Below are 25,741 nucleotides of genomic sequence, written 5' to 3'. Positions count from 1 at the left end.
TTTTCAGCTAACTTTTCCCAGAAAAGCGAATGCCGTTGTCAGTTTTAACGCACCTGAAACCCAGTTCGAAATAATCTGAGCTTTCTCATTATCACGCGTGAACCTTTCCCTGTGACATTTACTGAAGCTATCTTAAATCGGCTGAAAACTGTATGGTTCAAATCTCTCTAGAATCTTATCACCTGAATAGCATGTGTGCCATGATATCAATTAAATCACCCGACACATATTGTTAGTATCAGTTTCCAGTGGTTTGTAATTCTTAATCGACTATTAAGTTTTCTATTTTCGTGAGACAATGGAAATAAGTTGGCTCTTGGTCTCCTTATTACTATGTGCCTTCGGGTTTTTAAAAGAAATTCGCCCTTCCGAACCATTTATCTACGAATTCCTTATAGGCCCTTGGAGAAACGTCACAGAGGAGCAGATTACCCAGCAGGTTTATCCTGCGGGGACTTACTCCTATTTGGCTTTATTAGTGGTGGTTTTTCTTATTACTGATCTGGCCAGGTATAAACCTTTAATAGTTTTTTCGGGATTATGTGGAATTGTTGGTTGGAGCCTACTTCTATGGACTACGAGTCTTCGAGATCTGCTAATCCTTGAAGTAGGTTTGCGTTGAGTGCTAATTGATGGGCGTAAGCGTTGTTTGAAGGTGTTTTATGGGTCTTTCATGGCTTGCGAAGTGGCCTACTATACGTACATTTATGCTAAAGTAGATAAACGCTACTATCAGCAAGTGACTTCGCATACCAGGGCTGCGATTTTGGGTGGGAGAACCATCTCTGGTATTCTTGGACAGCTGCTGATCTCACTCAATGTTATGGATTTCCGGCAGCTGAATTATATCACTTTAGGAGGTATTTATTTATTTATTTATTTATGATAATTGATTAATTATTGATTTAAGCACTAAGTGTTGCGACATTCTGGAGCCTTTTCCTGCCGCCAGTAAAAAAGTCCATATACTTCCACCAAGAAACTTCCCTGCCGCTCTCTAAAACCAAGAAAACAAAGCAAGCCTTCAACACCATGATTCAGCATTTGAAACGGGGCTACTCCAATGCGCACACGGTGAAGTGGTCGATTTGGTGGTCATTGGCCACGTGCGGTTTTGTACAGGTTCAAACCTATATACAGACCTTGTGGAGCGCCATAGTGGGGGATCAAGACTATACCCAGTACAATGGGGCTGTCGAGGCTGTTTTGACCCTAACGGGGTTTCTAGGAGCTTTAATCGTGGGGTTCTTAAGGGTGAATTGGTCCACCTGGGGAGAGGTTGTTCTCACTTGTTGTTCGCTCATTCAGGGGACTCTGATGATGGTTTCTGCCCAAACCGACTATATTGTGGTTAGTTATGTGTGTTACGTGGTTTTTGGGGCTTCATTTCATTTCATGATCACCATTGCCAGCAGCGAGATCGCCACGTTCATCGAGGAGGACAGTTATGGGCTGATTTTCGGGATTAATACTTTTGCAGCTCTATCGTTTCAGACGATTTTAATGGTGGTAGTTGTCACTGGGGATATAGGGTTTGGGCTGCAGCCCCGGGGGCAGTTTTTAGTTTACGGGGGGTATCATCTAGTCTTAGGATTAATTTTCCTGATTATAGCAGTCTACAATCGCATTAGCTCCGCAAGAGAGCAAGTCATAGAGTCAAAGGCCTTTGATGCCAGTTGAAACCAGTTTATTGCTGATATTGTTACAATAATAAAATTTATTAGTTATCGTTTCCATTTGTTACTCTTTTCATTTGTTGTTGATGTTTTGCTCAATCCACTGCAAATAGGAGGCGACTCTGGTGTACACCCCTGGAACGTTGGCCTGGCCGCATTGCAGACCTATCGATGTGATTCCGACGAGGTACCATCTGTTGTTTTTGCGGATTTGCAAAGGTCCACCGGAATCGCCCTTAAACAATGAATAAATTGCTGGAAAATCTATTTCTATCAAACCAGTTCTGAAATCATAAGTAGTGCTCCCCCCCTCGTGGGTAGAAGGGCAGAACTGTTCGCAGAACGTGAGATGAATGGAGGATAAAACCACACTAAAATTGACTAGTACCTGACAGGTATCTTTGCCGTGCTGGTGACTTCCTGCGCACATCTGAATAGCTGTTTGTATCCCCAGGGGGAGCTGCTGATGCGACACTTGACTATAGGCCCTCTGACACTCTTGCTCAGAAAACATCTCTAAGGCCACTTTCTGCAGGGTCACACTTGAGGAAAAAGATTCGGTCTTGCCCCATCCTCCATGAGGCCAATTTCAATTTAGCTCAGAACAAATTTTTGATTCTCACCTGTAGCAATCAGATTCTTGTCCTCATAATTCGTAGAAGAAAACAGACAAATTGGAGCTACGTACGAGTTAACTGATACTGGATGGGCCAACTGCAGCAAAGCTATGTCGTTGTACTGGGTGCGACTATCATACTGCGTATGAGGGATTCTATTTACGATATTGAGCAATTGCACGTTGGGCCCTTCAGGGCTTAAGTAAATGCTGCCTAATTTTGCATATTGGACTTCCCCCCTAAGTGAAGAAAAATTTTACTTAAAAATTCTTGAGGGGAAATTAACATACAGGTAGGGACTTCTTAGACAATGAGCGGCGCTTAGTATGAAGCTTTCCGTAATGAGGCTGCCACCGCATAGAAACGTAATGGAATTTCTGCGTCCGAACCCGAGAGCTGCCTGAAAATGGCAACGTCACGTTAGTATTTCGTTCCGTGTTAACCACAGCCACGATACGCCGGCAAACATCGTTGCCAGATTGCAAAAAAACGTTACCATATGAGGAAACTCCATATCTCCAGTGTCAACACCACCAAAAATCATCACCACAGGAAATCCAAGATTGTCCTGCTGAGTCCCTGTTTGAACGATTTTGGACTGCAGCATTGAATAATACAAATCGCACTCTAACGAAATATTATAAAAAGTAATTTTAATCATAATTATTTTTTCTAAAAATTGTTATTTACTCCTATCAAAGATTTCCGCGGCACTATTCACCACCTCAGCAGACACCACCACACTATCGCTCGTCTCGGGGGGGTAATGGTGGAAGTTCGGATCCGCCACAATGTTACTCATCATAATGGGGGTTAGCAATGAAACTGTCCCAGTGGACGCTGAGTTTTGAGGCAAAACACCTTAAGAAACGAAAAGAAATTACTTACATTGAGGCGATTATGGAGATCAGAACTCTCCATTATTGGTAACGGAGGGCAGATCCTCTGGAGGAGAGTCAAGAGGAAAGGAAAGGAGGTGCAGAAGTTGTAATTGAAGGTATTAATTCCCTATGGTGCAGAGCTGAGAGGACGAAGTACCAAACAACTGCCCAGTGAGTTATGGGAGGCAGAAGGAATCATGTCTGTTTGAGGGAAAGTTAAATATCCCACCTCCAGCAATAAACGTTGGTTCTACCAATGCCACTCCTCCGGTAGTTGGTGCTACACCTTATGAACGTCATTCAATCAGTTTTTGATTGGTTCAGTAATTCTGCGTGATATCTTACCGATCGGTTGAGCAGGAGAGTTATCAGGAGTGACAATTTTTGCTGATACAATGCAGCACACTTTTCCGTTGTCGCACAGTTTTTGGGAGGCGTTCACGCTGGCCACAAGGGCGCTGGGCCCCATGGGGCAGGACGGGGCATCTACGCATCGGCCAATGTTGTCGTTCAAAAGGCATGTTGGTTGGGCTGAAGAAACGTGAATTTATCGAACAAGATCTTTGCCCAGAGAGAGAGAGAGAAAGAAGGCGTGGTTTCTTTAGTTCCACCTCAAAAGCTGAACGAGATCTGGGTATAGGAAATGGAAAAAAAATGCTCGTGCTAGTTAAGGATCCTAACGAGGGATAAGAGAGGCGGTTGATTTTCATAGATTTTTCAAGAATCAATAAGATCATGGCAAAGGCTAAATTTGGAAAATTAAAATCGATACACTTCCATCGATTGATTTTGTGTTTAGCGAAGGGGGAGGCGTGGTTAGTTTTACTCCACCTCTTTTACAAGAAATCAATATAATATCACGCCTCTATATCAACAATGGGACGCAGAAGGGAGACGCCCTATTTCGCTCCGTATTCCAAGGACCAATCCTAATTGTTGCAACTAACAAAAAACCATCCCCTTAATTGACATCAATAAAATTCTCTGATGAGGGACGAAAATGAAGGAGTTGTGAACGTGAGATTATTCGTATATTTGATTTATTCTCTGCTTCGAATCTAATGGAAATTGATGACTTTCTGGTTAAACTGCTGTGTAACACGACCCTTCCTTTACTTCTTCGATGGACGAAAGGCGAAGGAATTCATGGTGCCTAATTTGGGTTATTTTTCAAAGCCTTTACCTATTCGAAGAGACGAAATCCTGTAATCAGCAAACTTTACGCCCAACAACATCAACACCATTACCCAACACTTGGTCATTTCTGCATACGCACGGTCGCACTATATTCTAAATAATGATCAATTCCATCAAATTATCCACCGGGAATTTATCGCCAAAGCCGTGAAATTGGCTCTCGTACACAATGACACAGATTTCAAATTACAAAAGTTTAATCATATCTCTAACATTGAATTTATTGTTCAGTCTGCAGGAATTATTGAGCAATACATCGTACGACTACTGAGGCCACACAATGTCCTCAATCCACTTGAGGTAGTTGGACACCCTGGTGTACACCCCTGGTATGTTGACTTGCAATCCGCAGGCTTTTCCGAAGGAAGTCACCCCTAGAATATCGTACATGCAGGTCATGTTGGGCTGAGAGCTATCACTGTAAACTTGCAAAGGACCTCCAGAGTCTCCCTAAAGAATTCAACTTTATTTTTTATGTAATTTGGTGGTGAGAAAAATACTTGACAAGTGTCTTTGAGTTCCTCAGAGTCCCCAGCACATATCATCAAATCATCCTTGATCCCTTCTTTGAGTCTAGTGGAGGCAGACTCACGTCTATAGACTTTACCGCAAAAGGTGTCATTGTAGAGCTCCAAAGTTACTTTTCTAAGTTCACGACTCTCAGAACCTCCGAACTCAACCTTTCCCCACCCTGTGGCAATCGCCTTGGTCCATGGGGAAGATTTGCTTGTATAGAGACATGCAGGACGCGTCCATGTGTTCAATTTAGCTTTCCTGTCCAGTTTCACCAAGCCTATGTCGTGGTAATTGGTTGAAACTGTGTATTCCGGATACGCAATTTTCTGAATTATATTGAACTGCTGCATTTGTTCCAGATCGTCAAGGTCGGTGAAGCCCATTCTTGCATGTAAGGCAGGACCTCTGGAACAATAGGTTTTTGGGAAATCTATTCTTAAGGACTGTGCGCGACGACTGTAAAAAGTATTGATCGACACACAGAGATACATACAGACTTCGATCCTCTAAACAATGACCAGCGGTCAATACCCATTCATCGCTGATTAACGTCCCACCACAGCCCCATGAAATGGGGTTGTTGCTGAATCCTATTTGAGCCTGGAAATCAACGGTTTTTTCAATTATTTTTTTAGGTTCCTTCGTGACTCACCATATGTGGAAATTCCTTTCTCGAAGCCAGGGTTCCTCCAACTACAAGCAAAAGATGTTTAAATGGGCAATCGTTAGTATAAATGTCATCCACAACTACCAGTAAAGTCGGACTGGGCTCCACTTTCCATACATATTGAGAATAGTTCTGGCACACTAAAATCTTAAAATTCTAGGGGTCTTCTTTATCGAAGAAGCACATACTTTCTCGGGATTTTTCTCCAGGAATTCTGGATTTTTTCTCATCTTGGCCGAGGCAACAAATCACAATTTCAGACTGTTGAAAAGAGCACGTGGTGGGATAAATGCGCTTCTTGATCTTCTCCATTGCGTCCTGGCATTGCCGCAGTGGCTTGCAAATTCCCCATTTGTTTGTTGTAGTGTCTCTGCATCTATCGCCTGTAAAATCGGCACTAAACTTCCCAAATTTTCCCATTCATCACTCATCTACCTTCATATAATTGTCCACAAACAACAATTGCACCAGCTATTACCAAAAAATTATGAATAATCATTGTTGAAGCAACTAATTTTACACTTCGTTGGCACTATCGTACGTGTAAAACTGGATTTACCAATAATGATGAGTGTTTTCTCGCTTTCTGCATAATCAGTTTCTGACCGTAAGAGGTCAGTCAAAACAAGCTCCGATTAATGGGATTTCCAAGTAGGTTTGTGTGCTATAATGTTGTTAATGTTATTTAATGAGCTTTTGTAAGGAGGGAGGTTTGGAGGAAAACTGGTTGCTTCATGCAAAGAATTTAAATACACTCGAGTTTTCTTTAGATCATTGATGCAGTAGAGTCCCATCAAGCACGAATTTAAACAAAAGATGTCGGGCCAAGCTTTTTCTTGACAATATGGTGTATGAAGGTTAATGCCTAATACCCGCGACTTGTTCAAGTTCATTCAAGCCCCGAGGCTGAACTTGTGTGAATATTCCGTAGCAAAGGGATCCTTATTTCTTCTATACATGTCAAAATTACACGAAACGAGGAGGCACTAGCCCCACGTTTAGGCACATGAGCAAAAATCGTGGTTAAAGAAAATCTGCATCGCAAATCTCGCCACTCATGTTGATGAGTTATAGTTTAAGCGAAAGGACATGTTTTGTGACAAGCATATAAATTTTCTTTGTAATCGGAGAAGTTAGAAGTTCATATTTAGCACAAATTCGAGTGTGCAACACGAAATAACGTTCATTTTCTTGACAATACGGCGAATGAAAATCTATCTACGCGTCTCATTACCTAATTCAATATTCGTTCGACAATATGGCGAAGGCTGTTAAGAAGCTAATTTTATTGTCATGTATCTTCACATTTGCTCAACTCAAAACTCTAGAATCCCATTTACTGCATTGTATCCTATAATGCTGCAATCAATTGTAGTTAATTTATCAAACGAATCTCCGCAGTCATCACACCAAAACGGCCAGTATTTTCAGCTTTTGTATCGAATAACACTTATACGAACGAGCAATAACTGTTTCGGTAAAAGAAGAAAATTCGTTCTGTAATTGTAATTGCCCACTCACTGTTCGTCCCTAACTGGGACACTCCAGAACGGCAAATAATGCCTCGTGGTATCAGCAACAACTTACTCAATTCTAACAGTGTAAATGGATACGCGGTAGTACTAGTAGGCCGACGGTTACATCTACGATTTCAGAACTATCTCAGTTCACATTAATGAGTTATGGATAAATTAGAAGTCTACGCGTCCTTCTATGAATATATACATTCTAATTAGAATCGCTGAAGCAGTAGCGTCGGACCAAGCATGCATTGAGTGCGTATATATGGTGGAAGTTTTCACATACCTACGAGACGAAATCCCAAAAATTCACCTCCAAACAAATGAGAAAAACCAGCAGGAATCTGACGTCACCGAGTCGCATTGTTTCGCATATTTTTAAATTTTCAATTGTGACTCCACCACAGTGTCAAGAGAACGTTTCATTCTGTATCTTCCAACGTAAAATTGCTCGTAAATTACCAACCATTAAGCATATTTTTTGATCAATCGTAGCCGTAAATCTATATCTGTCTTGGTAAAACGTCACGATTTCAACGGGATGCACGGGGGGAAAGTCTCGTCTATCCCACACTAGATTTTCTGGTAATAATTCATTCTAGATAAGAGGTGTGTAAATAATTTACAACTCGAGCAATTGCTTCTGCCCTCCAACCATTGTTAGTACTACGGGAAGTGTCCGCACCACATGTCTGCCGGCTACGACCATACATCTTGCGCCCATTTCTCCAATAAAGTGTGTTTATCTCCATAGATATGGGAAATAGAGAGAGAGTACTACCTAGGGACAATTTATTACAATTACTAGAAATCATGGTAGTTCAGCTCCGGTGCTACCTGCCACAAAGCTGAATTGGAGTAATGACAACGTGGCGCTTAGATTTCGTCCTGTCAGCTTTTGACATCAACGCTCAGGTCTCTGCCTTTTCGACGTTGCCAGATTCACCAGGAAAGCCTTCGTTTAATTAAATTTTTTTATTATTTTTTAATTAGTTTAATTGGCAACCTCTCGGTGAATGATGAGCTTGAAGTGCAAAAACCGTTCAGTTTTTATTGTTTAATTACGCCCGTATGTGTGCGTTTTTTCATTAAAATATTTACAGTTTATGTACAATTATCTCTTGCTGATAAAATGATCGATTGTAGCATTCAAAGACGCAAGATAGGTATAGCTGTCCCTGTTCGGCATGATTTCTTCATGCGCGTTTGACTGCGGTTCGTGCCGACGTGGCGCCGACACAAGGTAGCAAAGGGCTTAAGAGTGGAAAACGGACCATTTCGTCTCTGTAAATTGCGATTTTTTACTAGATGACTTCGGCACTGCCAATAATTGCAATCAGTGTCGAAATATTGCACTTTTGATAGCTTTTTAAAGTTCATTTCTATTCGTGGAACGTGTTATCGAAATTTTTAATGTTTACTGAAACAATGGCGCCGATTTGAAAAACGGAAATATACAGGGCGAACTAGAAAGGGATGTCCTGCACCTGAGCGGACGGTTCTACATATACTCATCGCGAAGTGCCCAATTTGCACACGAAATACCCTGTACATTTCATCGTGTTTTCCTGCTTTTACAGCCTCGCTTAAGCCTCCGATTCGCCGGTAATTTTTCATGTTTGAAAACGACTAAGTGAAAACAAACAACAATTTTTAACAAATCTGCTGTTGTCATAGGTTATGGCAGTTATGGTATCAAAAAGAGAAAATAAAATTCGACTTCGAAATGGATATCAATCATCGTATAACGGCGGTTGATCCAATCGTTACTTTCCAGCTTCTTATGGGATCGGACTGCAAAGGTCACTCGAGACTTTCAGTGCAACTTGTTATTGATTGGTCGATTCCGCGTGATCTCTATATATAAAAATTGCCGAATAAACAGAGCAATAAAATTTTATTATTATATTACGAATATTGGAAAAATATGCCTTTTTCTTCAAGGTTATCTCAGGGCTTGTTTCGACGATAACAGCGTATAGGTACCTCAACGCAACAACATTCACGCTAAAGTCGACCGAACGATTAAATCTGCTGACAATTTCGCCTGCACATGTCTCAGAAACTAAGCGAGTTGGCACGACCTTGCTTGCGAAGGCCAAGGGAGCTCGTTGAAATGAAGAATCTGAGCTATCTTCGGACTCAATTGCAGCGCAAATTTCCGAGATGTTGGAACCGAAAGATGACGACTTACCGAGGGAAACCCCATCTCTCGAAATTTTCAGAATTGCGGCATCTTGATTACGCCTTAGCAGAAGCAAACATCTCTGCCGCGACACATCTCCTGTAGTGTCTCTTCAAGGACCGATTCGCCCCATCGGCGTCAGCTCTACGAGTCTTACGTCATCCTGACGTATCTTCCGCGCTGTCAAGGGATTGATTGTCTCTGTCGAAGGAACAACGCTCAGAACAAAAACAGAAAGAGCTCGAAATCGATGGAAATAAATGAAGATCGTAATTATGACAGGATTTCGCCTTGACAGTGACGCCGAGGAATTCGAAACTCCAGGCCTGCTATAGCGTTCACAAACCCAGTGACGGGGTTAGTTGCGAGTTACCGAAAATGAGACAGTGGCGGGCACAATGAAATATGATCATCGTCAGTATTATGCGTGCGTCTAACGTTGAATGTCCCGTTGAAAGCTTGTGTTGGTTTATGCATGGGTACTTGCATGGTAGTGTGTATATTTGTGCACGTGTGTCTATCAAAAGTATCTATTACAGGTACAGCGACAATGGTGAAGTAACGGTAATTGTTATTGAATTCTCTAATGGTTTTTAAGGAGACGGAGGAAGGAAATTCGAAGAGAAACTCTCCTTCGAATCGTCCTCCTAACGGTAAACAAACATTAGTATTAAACGCCTGTACTTAACGCTTCAACTATTTTAATTACTAATACCCAACACTAAATGGCCGCATGTACGGGATCGTAAAAACTTTTTCGAAAACCTTTACGACGGCCATCTCTGCCGGCTTTTACCAAGTAAATATTCCTATGCAAACACGTTGGGAAACTGACTTGTGATTGGCAAATATTAATAATTCAAAGGAGAAAGGAGGGTAAGCTAATCTTCACCAAATTATTGCTATAAACACGAATTACCTCAGCGATTTTTACGAGCGCAGGATCGTTTGAAATTGTCCTAACGCGAAGGCCACAACCGAAAGGTGAAACGCAGCAAGAGATGCGCTACTGACTTTTGCGATGGGGATACCGCGAACGCCCATGATTTGCTCTTAAATCGGGAAATTTGAAGGAAAAACTGCGTGGTTGCACAGATCATACGCCTCGAGCCGGCTCTCTTGCTATTTTTGTATTGAAGTAGCTGCCCAGCAATGTTCTTATTTTAATTAGGCGCGATTAGTAATATTTATTAGCGTTGGGGAAAGAGTTTCCTTCGGCCGTGCGGCGTTCAGTGGCGTAGGACGCCCCAATATTCGGTTGCGATTTTTTTAAAAATAACACACATGATTCAATTCACCCATTATCTAGCACACGGTCGGAGTATTTCTGCAATATTTTGATCCTAAAATATCCACAAGGTTTCTAATAAAAGACAACCTCTTAATGAACCCCATCAATTCAAACGTCTCGGACACAAAATCACTTTTGATGCCAACGGGTAACTTTCTATGCCAGATTTTGGCCATAAAACAAAATCCCAAAAACGAGCAGAATTTGGGTGAGGTACCGAAATAGTTCGTCCGATAAACAGCGAAACGAAAATTTCCTGAAGTTTTGCAAAACGGCAACTTGGCCGCGCTCTTTTGTTTCCCTGCCAAGGGTCCCAGGGGCGTTCGAGTCACGCCATCGAGGGCTGTCATGCGACGAGCGCGACGTTGCAAGACTTTGATTTTAGTCTCGAAAAAAATGGTGAAATAATGATAATGCAAAGCTATATCTTGCGTGAACTTCATGCATACGTGAGGATGCTATCAGGCATCAGTCTGGCAGACATCGATCATTTCGTACCGAAATGAGCATTTTTGACTTGGAGATAAGTCTCGAGTCGGTTCGATTAGTGGGAGAGCCGGCTTAAGCTGCTGCTCGGTGCCGGTCGTACCACCAGTTTTAAGTTCCTCACTGACATTTGCGCACGCTATAAGTACTCTCAATAATTGAAGGCACCTTGAGCTACCAAATATTCATTTATATATTTTTTTTCTAACATGTAAATAATATTGGCCAGAGAAATTTAGATTTTATACGAAAAGAAAGTGTGAAAAATGCGCGTCGGTTTTGTAAATGGCTTAGAAGTGCAACTTTAGAGAGAGTTGTCGCCCTTCAACTTTGATTTTTGGAACTTGAAATTTATCAAAAAATAAAGGTAAGTTGGCTCGAATTACTTCACACACATTTTTTTCTATTTATTTTTTTTATTTTTTTAATTCCGTGAACTACAATTGCTTTTTCTGCACTACCGAAGGTCTCGAATTAAGTATTTAGATCACGAACCAATTTTCTGATATTGCAAACATGAAGTTTGCATGTCGAGATGGCTGGGCCTTATCGTGACCTTTATAATTATGTCGTTGGGGGTTATCTGAGGAGTTTAACGGCCTGCTGGATGGCCCAAATCCAGTGGAAAATCCACACTAAACTTTCAACGGAATTCATTACTCCCGTGCCGCCGGTAGACTAAACTCAGGGCTGCTTCTTAGCAGCGCGCGATGGAACTTGCGAAAGTTGGCCCTAAGACTTTTTCGAAATTTGCCCGTGAACTATCGTTTTTTATACGTCGATTTAGTGTGGGGGGGGGGGGGGGGGGAATCGAGGTAATGGGCCCCTCTTTACCTGCGTCCGCCATCTCAACAAACCAGCACCTCGTAAACAGTACTTTGTTTATTTATTCGGAATCGCATTCCTAATCTGTCTCAACACGCTTAGGAACGCGCTATCACGACCTGCCTTAACACGATCATTTTGCGTTGCCTATTTTTATTTTGCAAGAACGTCTGGCAAGGTCTGAAAGCTAAAAATATATAAATCGAATAAAATTGCCCTCGTGGGAAATTGAAACAGACAAATTAAAAAAAAAATAAAAAAAAAAACAAACAAAAAAAAGACATCTTCAGTTCGGGCTTATTAAAGTTGAGAGGGGGCTGGATGCACATCGGTCATCGAGCATCGATGAATTTTTTTAAGGAATTTTTTAAATCCGGCAACTGCGCCCCGCCAACTGACAGCGTCGGGCGCATTCAAAGCGCGCGGGCCAGCCTCGCAAACGAACATCGCAGCGTTGTCACATCATTTTATTCGCCCTAATTTCGCGAGATTTTTCAACTGAGAGACGGATCACGTTCTTTGACGCTTTTTGGATGGTGCACGTTGCAAATTCAGCTTCGTCACGCGAAACGCTCGTTTTAGAATTTACACGCTCAAGATTTAACATTAACAATTAAACAAAAGAGCGTTTATATCTTTATTATTTTTATCGCGCATTTTTGCCAACTTTGGCATAAAGCTTAACCCCACGAGCGGTTTATCCAATGGAAAAGTAGAGCTTGTTGCTACACTCATTTATCGTGTTTCTATAATAGTGAAAAAAGTGAATAATCGACCAATAATAAAAACCTATTTTTAACTCCTATCGTCAAATAACAATTATGAAAATGCGATAATAACAATAATGTACAGCATATATTTTCGAGATAATGGTACGCATGCATCCGTGCATTTATGGATGATGTTGTGCAAGCCATTGAGGAAAAACCTCTACATCGTCAATTTAAAGGAACAGAGACACGTTGACGGGCAAATGGAAAATTTTCTCTTCAAGCAAAAGTGTGACGATTCGAGGAAATGATCGTTTCTTTATCGGTTAAGTCATTATTTAGTCACTAATCCCTCTATTATCAACCATCAATAAATTAAAGCCCAAACATAAAAGTTTAATAATATCCCAACGAAGCTATTTATACGTTCTTATCAGACCTTACAAGATTACGAATGGTCCTTCAGACACGCACTACTGAAGACCTAAAGAACCCTCAGCAGATGCTCTTCTTGTCTTTGACAAGGACGCGAGAAGCCCATACGAGTAAAAAATTTCAGTCCCCGGCCCCATTCTCCTCGCAAAGCTTTTACTCAAAGACAGTTCGACTCGATTCCAATGAGGATTTTCGTCAAACACCACTTCTTTTCATTCATTGGAAGGAAGTGAGGGATTATTAAACGCCAGCCGAATGCGTCCCACGCACCAGACCCAGACTCTTGAATTTAAAAATCGTCCAATCTGGTCGCTGCACCCACTTACGCGGAAACCCATATGGGCTGCCTCGAGTAGGCAGACTAATGCAGTTCGGTTCCATATTTCAACATACATATTTTAAACCCGTTTTTAATTACATTATCGACATTGTCTACAACGTGGCGCCATTATGGCTCCGGGGCTGGCACAGCTCCAGGGACATGTCTTAGGACGTAGGTACGCCCCTGACTTTTTTCTAAACCTGAAAATTAAGTAGCTCTGGAAGCTGTAGGTATACTGGGTTGTCCATTTGCAGATGGCAGGATCGTACTCGGAAAAGTTTTACGAAAAACCCTTAATTCTTTTTTTTTCAAGAAGAGCGTGTATTCCCGAGGTGCGCCCTCAACCCGTGTCAAACAGATATTTTCGTCGAATCTGTGGAATTTATGAGGATATTAAAAATGTCAGGGGCGTACCTTCGAAGGATCTCAACTCGAAAGAATTTCCGTTTCCATCTATGTATATGATTGTAAATGAACATAGAGCGGAATGTAACAAAGATTATCAGACAGTTATACGCTCTGCGTGTTGTTAACAATAAATTAATAAATCATTTATAGACATTCCTTATCTGGATGGTGAGTTTCTACGCGGAATTCCTCAGGTCTCAGAACCAACAATTCCCTCTTGTCATTATGTTATGATATCTCCTTTCTTCGAGAGTATTGTCCAGAGGAACGATCAATCTTCCTTCTGCACAATCAATAATGGCGCCTAAAAATGTTGCAAAAAAGTGTGCGACAATGAACTCCATTCTTTGGCGTACTCGTACCGGAAACTGACTCCGATCATGATCGATTGCCGATACTGCACTGATTTTTAAAGGGCATGGAAATTGGATTAAGTGCTAACGTTAACAGACGTTCACTTCTTAGTTCCATTACCGTTTAGGCCATAAATCACGGGATCGCACCTTCTCTTATTAAATTCGGTTTATTTACTCACTCCATGCATCCACAAGGGCTCTTAACCGAATACGGACATGCTAATTAGAGAATGCAATTCATGGCGCAAATAGCAATAATTAATCAACGTCGAAAGGTCCTCGAGTGTGTTCTTTTCGAGAATGAGCTCGATACGAGTTTGCTCTTGGATGAGGTTCGCGTTGTAAGGCGGGTGTAATAATTAAATTTTAACACGTACTAACTAACCTCGGTTACTAAATTTAGCACTGGCCGATGGGTATTTCAGGTATCCACAGGTTCCCAGTCGTAAAACTTCGGTTTAATTATAACTTGAAAGAGGAGTTTGTTCACCTCTTGCAAAGTGTCTATTTAGGCGCACGATCCTGAAGGAAGAGGTGGATGCATCGTAGGGAGCCAGTATGTAAATTTAGAAGGAAGATAAATTGTGTCCAGACCACTGACTAACACGTTTCAAGTTCAACGAATAATATTTCTTAAATTTAGACGCTGTAAATTCGGTTTAATTGGGCCGAATGGACGCGGTTTTATTGAGGACGGTTTAAAGTCAAATGCCTTCTTCGCAGCGTACGAGGGCGGTCTCAGAAGTACCCGGCCAAACGCCTAAAGAATTTTTTTACTGATGTTATGTTATTTCTCAACGTGGTCACCTTCGAGACCGACACGCTTTTCACGGCCGTGTCCTGTGCCCTCTTCGAATGTTTCAAAATGGGCATCGACTTCGCACTCCACCTCTCCATTACTGGCAAATCTCTTTCCGCCGAGCCGTTTCATTCAATTTTGGAAAAAGAAAATAGTCTGAGAAGGCCAAATGCAATGTACAGTACTATCTGAAATGCCTAGTACAGTTTCGTGGGTTTTCACCACCATATATGAAGTGTCATTGGGCCAGTCACTGCGCAGCTCGCCCTGGCAGCAGGTACGGCCGCGTTCCAGCTTCGCCGTTCAACGTGTTACAGTTGTCAATGAAGGACCAGATTCCCCCGAAGTAAAACCCACCTTTCTTCTAAATGTTAGATGGACCAAGACCTTTTAAATGAGAGATTTCAATCGCGTATCGAGGACCGATTTCCTCCACATTCACGAAATCTCCGAAAGCGCTCACTAAAAACGGCTTCGAAACACGCACAAATCAACCTAGCGCCCCCAAGCGTCACGCACAAGCCGGTTAAGGTTAGGTCTCTGCAATGTAGGCAAATGTTTAGCAAAAAAGGCGTCATCTGTACGTTGGGCCGAGCACTTCTGGGACTATTCTCCGCACGTCTCGGATGGAAGAAGCGGATACTGAATGGAAAATATGTCGGCGCTTTTAACTCGCTGAAATTCTCACCCTGCTCATTAAGTTCAATTAATTTGCATAATATCGAAGTCATCCTTGCGTGCATCCTCACATGGAGTTCCAGTCGCAAAAAGCACATGCTGATTTCTATTTTCGCACGTGATTCGAAAGCGGTTACCGATACGAAAAAATGCGAGATGCACAGAAGGAGCTGAAATGATCTGCAGTTTTCAAAGTTGAGCGGCCAGTAATGCACACCATAAATGGTTCGAAGTGGTAAAAGGGAGTCGATTTTAAAAAAATATCTCCGAATATAACAAAAACATGACTGGCGGGAAAATAGGAAACGTAAAACTGAACTCTGACACCCTGTATGTTGAGAGATGTAGAGATTCACTTTGCCATCCGTAGATTTTTTTCTGCTTGAGAATCTGTGATTGGCCCCCTGTTCCCCGGGCAAAATCTACTTGCTTGAGGTAGAACCGGCCCTAAAGCGACCGCTGGGACTTTCGTAAAACGTTTCGAGATAGACCACCGCACTGCGGTTGAAGTGCGGCACCAAAGCACCAAAGAAGATATTTTTCTATTTCTCATTCCCTCCGCTTTCCTACCGAAAGCTCCGGTCCTGGACGATTTTTTATGCGATAACAAATGTTTCTTGATATTGCAATGTTAATTGCTTCTGCTCGCGCTACGCTTTAAGCACCGTCATTAGCTCAATAAATTAAAAAACAAACAGGATCATTCCTCATATGTGTAGGGTCCGAATAACGTTTTGTCTTAAGATCAGTATTTTCATCATCGAGGGTTGTAAAGTGACTGGGCAAAATCCGGCGTTATTGACGAAAATTTATGCTCAACAACCAAGATGAGGAATTTCAGAGTGTCCCAGCGTTCTTTCTAAGCAGATGTAAACACAGTCAGACCATGCCCATGACGCACCGCAAACTAGGGCCAAAATATGCAGGTTGCCTTAGAAAAGTAAATAAAATGTTGGCATCCATTAGATAATTTTAAACTTTTGATATTTGCAATGTCACTCTCGTAAAGGAAGGGGCCAGCTATCTCTCCATTTAAAGTTTGACCGGAAGATCTCTGGGTCAGTTCAAAACTTTCGCGCAGCCTTAAGGTAAAGAGGCGCATCTTTTTAAAACGTAGTTGTTAGTTAGATTTAACCACAAAATGGTAATTCGGCCTTAACCGGGACAGTTCGATCAGATAACCGGCTCGGACAGTAGTGGACCAAACATGTGTATACTCGTAAATGTGATTTACATTGAAACTGCATCATGAACCGGTTGCGTGATAAGAGAGACCGAGTTATTTTAAATCTCGAAAGCCAGTTTATTTTAATCAAGCATGAGGTGCGCGTATGATGATATAAGTATAGACAAGACAGGCAGGGACGTAACGTCACGGTTTCAGTTTGTGTTAAGAGTAACCTTTTCCAGGGTTTCTGGACTTGGTCCAATGTTATGAGTCACGCCAATTTGGGGAAATTATTTTCGTTGAGTTTCAGACGCGAAATTTCCTCTTTTACATAGGACACCCTGTACGTTGTTTGATCTTTTTTCGATCAGCTACTCCGTTAGGGTCGATCTCTACTATACATAGGGTGCGTTATTGACAACTTATCCCCCGTAAAATGTCTTTACTTGTGACGTTAAAGAAAGGTCGAAACGAGGATTCTTCATCTTAGGAGTAAAACTTAAAAGTAATTTCGTTGTCGCCCTCCACCCTCCCACCCTGCACGGTCCGTCTCCGCGCGCGTGAAAAAGGCTTCATTATTTCACATGGACCTCCCCACATGCCTCGTATGTTGGCATGTTTAAATTTGTTGTTAAATTTTACACACAGTTTATGCAAAATGTATCATTTTTAAAGTTTACCGCTTTCAAATTATTCCGAAAAATTTGAAAATTTTGACAGCTGCAAGGTCTCGAGGAAATCGGTGTTGCGTCCTCGCTGCCGCGAGTTCGAGCGGCGGCTTCTGAGGGCTAAAAGGGGGCCTAACACGTTACGTTTTGCCGCGTTCGAATTCGGAAAAAAATCTTCTTAATCCTCGAAATGTGCCTGCGACTTTGCGTGATATCGAGCGCGAGTAACTTGTCTATTTCGAATCGAGTGTAGCAACTTTGTAAACTGCATTGCGTTCATAAATAACAGATGTACGTGCCGTTATCCCGAAACTCGGCCTTTTCTAAGTACCCAAAAATTGGCCCTCTTTGCTGGTCAAAAGTGAATGTTTGCGATGACGTCACGGATGACGTCACGAAATTTTGATGTTTGATTAATAAAAATAGGAAAACAACAACGATTCGAAAAATTTTACGATATATTTTTTGTAGAGTTTAATGTGTGTATTTATCGAAATGCCCCGGAATATCCATTATTCCCAAAGAGAGAAACTGGACATGCTCCAAATTTATTTTGAATTAGACAAACAACTAAAAAGAAGTATTAGGATGCATCGCGGAAACTTTCACGACCGTTATATACCTAGATTTCTGAATTCTGAACGCGATGCCGTCGAGAAAGTTGGGACATTCCATCTGAATTAAACATATTATTGACGTCTCGAATCGTGTAAATTCGGAGGCGTATTTCGAGAGTTGTGGAAAACTTTATATCAAATTCAAATGCGTCAAAACAGTACCTCATTCGGTCCTCGTTTAGCCCTGAAAGGCCGATTTCGAAATTCGCATCGGCTACGGAACACCGATTTCCGCGGGACCCTGTAGCTGTCAAAAATTTCAAATTTTACGGAGTAACTCGAAAACGATCAATTTTAAAGATAAGATAAGGGACATAAACTGACCTTAAAATTTAGTGGAAAATCCTATAATGTAAACAAAATGTGTTTTAAATAGGATTTAAAATTTAAGATAGTAAAGCTTACGCTACGCACGGGGGCGCGGATTATGCGGAGAAGGGCAACCAGACCATTTTTCGATTCTACCCCTGAAATGAAGGGGGTCCCCGTTTGAACTTTTTTTCTAATGTCAAAAATAAAGAAATTAGATGAAGGAAATGGTTAATGGGGCACCCTGTGTCGTTCCTATACCTACGTATCTTTTCAGTTGTCGATAAGAGCAGCAAACGATGCTTTACACGATTCTTTCCTTTAGCACTCTGTATATTATTGACTGTTATTTACCCGTCAATCGCAGGGAACAGCTGCGCGACACACTCCCCCAAAGCTATCTCTGTCGGATTTCTGGTAATTTGGCGTTTATCCCTGTCACGTTTTGAAAAACCGCTTTTGCCGTGACTGGAATTCGAAAACTCCACTTTTCCACAAAGAACGCTATGTATGCCAACTGTCAAAATCATTATTCTAGCAATTGTCCTTCGATTCTGAGAGCGATGACAGAGTTGTCACCGAAACGTCAAAAAAAGTCCTCGCCCGACCCTCTAATGGAGAAAGCGTGGATCGCCAGTTAGTTTGAACCGAGAATTCCCCTCTAAGTTGTATGTGAGGAGTTATTTCCAAATAGAACATGAGAAATTCCAAGAATTGTCACCCTGACGGTGCCCCATGCGCGAGGACATCTTTGGAGGGGACATTGCAGCATATTGTGTTCCACAGGATTATCCTTAAGCCGTCAAACCCTTCGACCAAGAGGCTTTTACGTTAATTTTGCCCAGCAGATACCATTCTTAACCCCAATTAACGACAGATATTTGCATATAGAAATAAAAAAAACGAGGAGATTTTCGAACTCGCAAACGTACCCATTGCGTGACGTTATGCGATAAGCTCGTTACGAGCGATCTTATCGTCTAGACGTGGCCTGCTGTAAACTAGGACAACTTCCTATATACCTCACATACATCAATAATTAGTTTATCAGCCTCATCCAATTAACTTTCTGAGCGTTTGATCGCGATTAGTTTCGCATTGTTCTTGGAACGATTTTTCTCCGGTTTCCCTGCCGTTCCACAAACCTGCCCACGTTCGTGAATGAAAGTAGAAACGCACAAACGTGGGTTGGGGAATTTTTCCTGCCCTGCTCTGATAATGACAAACAACTACGACAGACAGTGGGCATGAATGTGAATTCACCCATTCGGAAATTTAATTAAGACCATTTATCCACAGAAAGACAACACACACTATTGTATTCCTACCTGCTTTATGGCGACCATGTCATCCGATAGCGTCCAAGAACACCATTTATTCCATTAAATCAGGGGGGTATCAGATTCGAGAAAGTTTACGCGTAAGATCTACCAATTCGAAATATTCTGGGAAATTTCCGTTTATGTCCCATTATCTGCACGGGATGTTTCGAAAACATCATCTAGAATTTTCCTGTTAATGAGGCCTTATCATCGTCTTCTGCAATATAAAAGCCTGATTGTGCGCTCATTTGGCCGGTGACAATCAGAGTGAAAAGTGCGAGTTGCAGTGAGCAAAATAGTGATATTTTTTATTTCGTGATTTGATCCGTCGTCAGAGTGTTGACCGCAAAATGCCCTTTAGACGTGAGTTGGCTCAGGAGAGAGGATGGCGATGGATCAGATAAGTTTGTTAAGTCTGAAATTGTCCTTCCGCGCACGAAAGAGATTTAGAATTGAGCCAGCCAGGCTTGTCCTGTTAGAGGACTCGATGGCCAGGTTTAAGCTAATATCCGGTTTTCACTCAATTTCTGTTTGTGAAACGCGAATGAAAATAGCAATCTCGCAACACTGTTTTATCACGTCGCATTCTGGTGCCACACACGTAATTTATAAGAGGGATGCGTCACGTCTAAGCCATTTCAAACGTTCTTGGCAGGAAGGCAACGTTGTCGGACTTCTCTAAAATTCCCATTAACTCTCGTTCGTTTGGACGTTCCAAAAACAGGCTACGTGTGTCCGACTCGTTACTTTACGTGAAAACAACTTATTTTTTTTGCGATTTCAATCTGTTTTCACCTACATGCCCAAATTCACGCCTCCGCATTCCTGCGAAATCGAACGTAAACTTATCAGGATTAAATTTAGAAATTATCTTTGATACGTACCAAAAAAAAGCGTGATCCATTGCAAACGTAGGATTAATGCATTGACGTAGCAAGTCCGGCCATCCTTCTCGCCTAAATCCATGAACTTGTCCTATTATTAGCGATAATTGTTACTATAACGGCGTTTCAGCTCTCAAATGTGTTCAATGGTCGACTTCGAGATGTTCCTACCGCACAGCCCCCCGGTCTTCAGCCACAGCCCACCGACCAGCTTCCTGAGCGATTTCGCCTCCCTGCACCTCGGCCCTCAGCTACAAAGGGCGGCAAGTTGTAGGCAAATGCAGCACTCGTTCAGTAACTACACCAATTCAGTTCACCGCCCTTCTCCCTCTCCTAAACGCCCCTGTCTGGTGATTCGCCCCATCGAGGAGCAATGCAGTTCCAGCGACGAGGACCCCACCAGCCCTACAAAGCTCAAGAAAAAAGTGGTGTTCGCTGATGATAAGGGCATGTCTTTAACCCACGTGAGGGTCATGACTGAGCCATCTAATGTGCCTCCTTTGTGGAGTGTGAAGTTCTTGGCCGAGGTCACTCATGGTGTCACTGCAGAGGCTGAAGTCGAGAACGAGCCGTGGGAGGTCACATTTCCGCAACCCGCGTCGGATTATGTGACTTTCAGGAAGAAGTTGGATGAGCAGAAGGTGTCCTTGGAGAACGTCATTATCAAAGAGAACGAAGATCAGCTAATTGGCACCATTAAAGTGCAGAACATATCGTTTCATAAAGAGGTGTTTGTGAGGAGCACTTGCGACAACTGGAAGACTCACGAGGACGCCTTCTGCGGCTACGTGTCCAACCACATCGTGAATGGGGCCACTTACGTGGTCTTCGACACCTTCTCCTTCAAGATCAATCTGCCTCTCAAGTCCAGGAGGATGGAGTTCTGCGTGTGTTTCAAATGCGACGGTGAGGAGTTTTGGGACAACAACAACGGCAAAAACTACGCCATAGTGAAGAAGGCGCTGGCGCCGCTACACAGATCGCTGTCCGATAACTCGCTCCTCAACAAGACTGATGCCCAAAGGAACGTGAACCACAATAAGAAATATGCGGAGGCCCCGCGGGCCAAGTTGGACACTTGGTCGCAGTTCGCCAGTTGGAACCACCTGGAAAACTCCGCTCCTTATTGGTAGAGGTGGTACCGATCGGGACGCCGATGGACTGACTTGAAGAGAATGTCACGAAAAGTAAGTATTTTTTAGTTTTGGTTCCGCGTAACACCTCGCAACGTTCGGCGAGTGATCCGAAGGAGGTTCCTAACGCATCACATGGAAGGTTTGGCTCGAGACACTCTGCGCGTTCTGATAGCTCGATTTTGACCAGATCCAAGGAACCATTCCCGAGGACATCCCACTATAGCTCTTTTATCGATCATCGAGATCACTGCGCCTTCGTTTCTCTCTTTCTCTTCCAAGTTGTTGACTCTAATCGCCCTACAATCCTAGTACATATTTTCAAGCGATAACATTGACTTCTTGGCCTTCAACAGCCGCTCGTTGGTCAATTAAAAATCACAATTACTTTATGAATGATCATATCGGCTTTAACCTCAATGTCAATAAACTGCAATCGCCTCCGATTTAAATTTAACCACTGGAACAGCCTCCTCTAATCTTTTACCTCCTCATTCTCGAGATATCTCTGTTCGGTGTACAATGCAGCTCGTTTAAATATGTATAGTAAATTACCATACACTTGTTCCGCCCTTTCGGTCTATAACCTGCTAAGCAGGCATGCAAAACACTGCTGTTGTGTATAATTTAATTATGCAAACCGAAATAGTACTTTTAAGTGCTAATTCAGCGGTACCGAGAGCGTTTTTAGGCGAGCGCAAGTACCATTCTCCTTGACAGAATGGCGAAGCCGTCGCGTGGATTTATGCGTTCCTCACGCAGAGGCTCGATAAGGCGAACGCGCTTCCCTTTCGATTGTTCAAAAAAATAGTGAAAATCTTCGCTGTTGTCGCAGACGTAAACGCTCGCTGGAGGGCAGAAGGGCCCGTTCCTCCCTCTAAACAATCTTAATAAAAATGGCGCAGCCAGAAGCGATCCGTTTGATCCACGCATGCGTGTTCCAAATTCCGAATTTTTTTACCATGAAACATTCCACCACGAATCCCTCGATTGCACAATGTCAAATACGCAAGTTCTGTTGCAGTGTCGCCAAATGAAACACTACTGAAGCAAGGAGAGCTAGTTGGTACCTGTTGATCGGGAACCCATGGAGCCAAATTTAAGTAAACTAATAATAGTACGTCCAGCCCACCAGATCTGTGATAAACGAAATAAATGGAAAAAGTTGTTAAACGGTTTTTTCGCGTGCCAATACCGAAAGTGAACGTGTGGTTGATATTGTGCCAATGCTACGAGAGAAATTGATTATTTCTTCTGTATAAAGTACCTATTTTTAAAAGACTGATATATTAGTTGTGAATATTTCATAAGTGAGATCGTCTACCTGTACAAAGATAGTCTTAAGTCGTCAGAAGAGGTGCAGATGAGACTTTTACTCAAATTCGATAAGCTCAATTCGATTGCGTCTGACAGTCTCAAAGAACAATCGGCAAGCTTAATGAAGTACCTGCGCACAGAATGTAATATATCATCGTGGACAGTTTCAGAGCGTGGCAGTCTTCCGCAAAACAATCAGAAAAATGCTAACGGGCCCACGGTCGAAAACGCACTATTTTCTGTATATACAGGGCGGCGAAGTTTCACATATTTCCTCGTATTTTGCGTTTTTTCCGCATAAGCCTGTAATCAAGTTTTCTTAGTTTAACACACCTACTTTCGTTAAGACCCTCTACATCGAAACGTCACGATTGTCGCTAGGCACACACGGGATGTTATTTTTTTTTTTGCTTCATGCTTCGTACCTTTTTTGGAACACCCAGTATGAATTACCAAATCAAAATTCCCTTTTCCATTTTTTCACTTTTCGGTCTCTTGCCGCATTTTCGTATCTTCCACTGCGTTCGCAAATTTGCAAAAATATCTATCGATGCAAATTAAGAGGGTCCAATCTGCCTATATGGCCGAGTCCCGGTCATTTTCATAATTTTGCTTCAATTTTTGGCGTTCTACATGTTCAAAAATCGAACTCGGAGCATGCGTGAAAAAACGCACAACACGAAAAAAAACGTGAAACTCTGCCACTCTGTATATCGAAAGTGGCAAGTCTTTCACCACGGATCTTTTTTTAATACGTCGCAGAGCACTGTCACTCTCCGGAATATCCCCATGTTTATGTGTTACACCCTGTACGTTTGCCAAGGTACCGCTTTAACGATGAATTCGTGCACTAATGTAAATTCAATGCGAGCTACACAGTAGGCCCAAGAATAATGGCAAACTTCTGCATGTAAGTATCTCAAATTGCACCACGATAATGTATTATTATTGTCAGTGGCTCGCTCTGTATATAACGAATTATTATCGAAATTTGATTTACATAATATACTCTAATGTGTTTAACTCTATGAGTTATCTCTGAGATTGCTATTGTTATTATGTATTGGGTGACTCAATTTTACTAATGTTTACATGGATGCGTTACTTAAGCTAAAACGTGACCCCTCACATTATATACCCCACATGTCGCTTGTTAAATAATCATCACATGATCAATCAGTTTTATATATTTTACCATGTTTTGTTTGGATATTTTATAGTTTAAGCGTATAAGACTTATTATATGTACATATTTGATTAGCAGCTATGTCCTTTATTATTACTATTATTATTATTATTATTATTATTATTATTTTATTGAGGTTTGTACATAAATGCCCATTTTTGTTATTAAATAATGTGTTACAATTGTCCTATGCACACTTTCCTTTTTCTTAGCACGAGTTTATTGCATTTGTGTACTACACACATGTAGTTCGCCTATGCATGTCCATTTATGCCATTGCACCACCTATATATCATTGCGAGGTCATAATTTCGCGTGTTTCTTTGAACTAGGACAACTGGGAGGGTCCAGTTTGAAGTTATTGGATTGTCAAGGGTGAACATGCACCGTCGAGGGTCAAGGCGGTGTTTCGTTCGCTTACAAATCAGGCTGGAAGCCTTGATTTTGGATGGGACGTAGAGGTCAGAAAGTGTCCTGGATCGTTGATGTATCAGGAAGCGTTGATGTTAAATCATTTCTATTGCGCGTATGCAAATATACGGGGCGCATGTTGAAAACCTTGCTACCCGTCGTGTTTTTACGAACGCAAGCCAAAGTTAAAAGCTGTGTTGAGACGCGTTGACCTGAGAATGGAAGGGGAAGGGAAAGAATTTAGGAAAGTTCTCCCTTAGCGACGTAATTCCGACTTGAAAGGCCAAAACGCGGTGTTGCCATTCCAGGAATCGGCGAATTCGGGAATTTACAAAATGGCCGCTGACATTCCTGCGAAGAGGATAATGACATTGAAACCGCCCCGATTTCGCACTCCTAAAGTCACAATTTCGCGCAAAAACCTTTTTAGCTACAAAAAAACGTTTATTGATATTGAACTATAACATAAATACGTATAAAAACAATGTTGAGCAAAAACGTGTGGCCTTCAGGGCGAGCGGTGTCAGCTAAGTGCCTAAAAAAGGGTGGTTATCTATGACGGTCGATGCATAAACATAAGGCCCTACGGATGGCGTTGTTGCCGCGTCGACTTTGATTTAATATACCCATCTGCACAGATTGCAACACCGTGCCAGAGATGTCACTTATATCATGTTTTGTCGGATTCGAGTTACTCTAGATGCTCGATCTAGCGGCTTGCGCGAAATAATGTAAGAGAAATGTGACTTTTGGATCGCACGCGGGAAGTTGAGAATTCATCAACGCGTGCACCTGCCAGGGGCATAATGCGTGACGGGTCTGGTTGAGTTCCAGCCCCCTTTCAGCTGTTGCGGCAATTGAGACGAATCTCAAGGAAATACGAGGCGGTATTGTTATTAGAAGAGCCCTGAGACTTTTAACATATTCATTCGGCATGTAATTGCGAATCTTGCCAGACCCCAAAAAAATTCTCGTCGGTAAACAAATCAGTTGCGTAATCTCAATATTAGCTTAAATTTGTTATTTTTAAATTTTATCAATTACATGTTAAAATGCTGTGTTAATTTCGCGAACCATATGGGCTCTATTTGATCAAGAAAACTCACTATAGAAATATACCGATTGAGGTCTTTGCAGACTTCCTCGTGAGCATGGCC

The 25,741-nt window shown here is 42.0% G+C and overlaps 3 protein-coding genes across 6 annotated transcripts; 2 read left to right on the top strand and 1 right to left on the bottom strand.

Moving 5' to 3' along the window:
• The first annotated feature begins 75 nt into the window (after positions 1–75).
• LOC136345842 (thiamine transporter 2-like) lies at positions 76–1,680 on the top strand. Its single transcript, XM_066294485.1, has 3 exons — positions 76–607; positions 656–860; positions 911–1,680. Exons 1-3 carry the CDS (start codon positions 299–301, stop codon positions 1,678–1,680), a joined length of 1,284 nt encoding a protein of 427 aa, XP_066150582.1. The 5' UTR covers positions 76–298.
• On the bottom strand, positions 1,615–6,337 carry LOC136346007 (transmembrane protease serine 9-like). Its single transcript, XM_066294816.1, has 16 exons — positions 5,990–6,337; positions 5,743–5,937; positions 5,540–5,694; positions 5,381–5,487; positions 4,872–5,292; positions 4,640–4,821; positions 4,585–4,603; positions 4,358–4,457; positions 3,520–3,705; positions 3,404–3,460; positions 2,984–3,154; positions 2,790–2,920; positions 2,584–2,693; positions 2,300–2,532; positions 2,065–2,249; positions 1,615–1,911 (listed from the first exon to the last, which is right to left on the bottom strand). Exons 1-16 carry the CDS (start codon positions 6,051–6,053, stop codon positions 1,750–1,752), a joined length of 2,478 nt encoding a protein of 825 aa, XP_066150913.1. The 5' UTR covers positions 6,054–6,337; the 3' UTR covers positions 1,615–1,749.
• Positions 6,338–11,060: 4,723 nt separating this feature from the next.
• Positions 11,061–24,367, top strand: Gbs-70E (Glycogen binding subunit 70E). 4 transcript variants are annotated; one of them, XM_066294493.1, is made up of 4 exons: positions 16,630–16,892; positions 19,631–20,016; positions 20,668–21,724; positions 22,695–24,367. In XM_066294493.1, the coding sequence occupies exon 3, from the start codon at positions 20,675–20,677 to the stop codon at positions 21,668–21,670; it is 996 nt and encodes a 331-aa protein (XP_066150590.1). In that variant the 5' UTR covers positions 16,630–16,892; positions 19,631–20,016; positions 20,668–20,674; the 3' UTR covers positions 21,671–21,724; positions 22,695–24,367. The 4 variants fall into 4 exon arrangements, with proteins under 4 accessions (XP_066150589.1, XP_066150587.1, XP_066150590.1 ...); XM_066294492.1 differs by lacking the exons at positions 16,630–16,892; positions 19,631–20,016 and adding an exon at positions 11,061–11,403; XM_066294490.1 differs by lacking the exon at positions 19,631–20,016 and having other exon boundaries at positions 16,629–16,892.
• Positions 24,368–25,741: the final 1,374 nt, after the last annotated feature.

The sequence above is a fragment of the Euwallacea fornicatus genome, chromosome 21, assembly GCF_040115645.1.
Source record: "Euwallacea fornicatus isolate EFF26 chromosome 21, ASM4011564v1, whole genome shotgun sequence".
Classification (NCBI taxonomy): Eukaryota; Metazoa; Arthropoda; class Insecta; order Coleoptera; family Curculionidae; genus Euwallacea; species Euwallacea fornicatus.
The sequence above is the reverse complement of the archived record's forward strand: the minus strand, read 5'-3'. Positions and strand labels throughout refer to the sequence as shown.

Excerpts from the sequence above, each read along its gene's own strand:
- LOC136345842 (XM_066294485.1), top strand. The coding sequence starts at position 299 with ATGGAAATAAGTTGGCTCTTGGTCTCCTTATTACTATGTGCCTTCGGG. Across the intron at positions 608-655 it reads GAGATCTGCTAATCCTTGAA|GTGTTTTATGGGTCTTTCAT; the intron begins GTAGGTTTGCGT and ends CGTTGTTTGAAG. Across the intron at positions 861-910 it reads GAATTATATCACTTTAGGAG|CACTAAGTGTTGCGACATTC; the intron begins GTATTTATTTAT and ends TATTGATTTAAG.
- LOC136346007 (XM_066294816.1), bottom strand. The coding sequence starts at position 6,053 with ATGATTATTCATAATTTTTTGGTAATAGCTGGTGCAATTGTTGTTTGT. Across the intron at positions 3,461-3,519 it reads CTCTCCTGCTCAACCGATCG|GTGTAGCACCAACTACCGGA; the intron begins GTAAGATATCAC and ends GACGTTCATAAG. Across the intron at positions 2,694-2,789 it reads ATATGGAGTTTCCTCATATG|GCAGCTCTCGGGTTCGGACG; the intron begins GTAACGTTTTTT and ends TGCCATTTTCAG.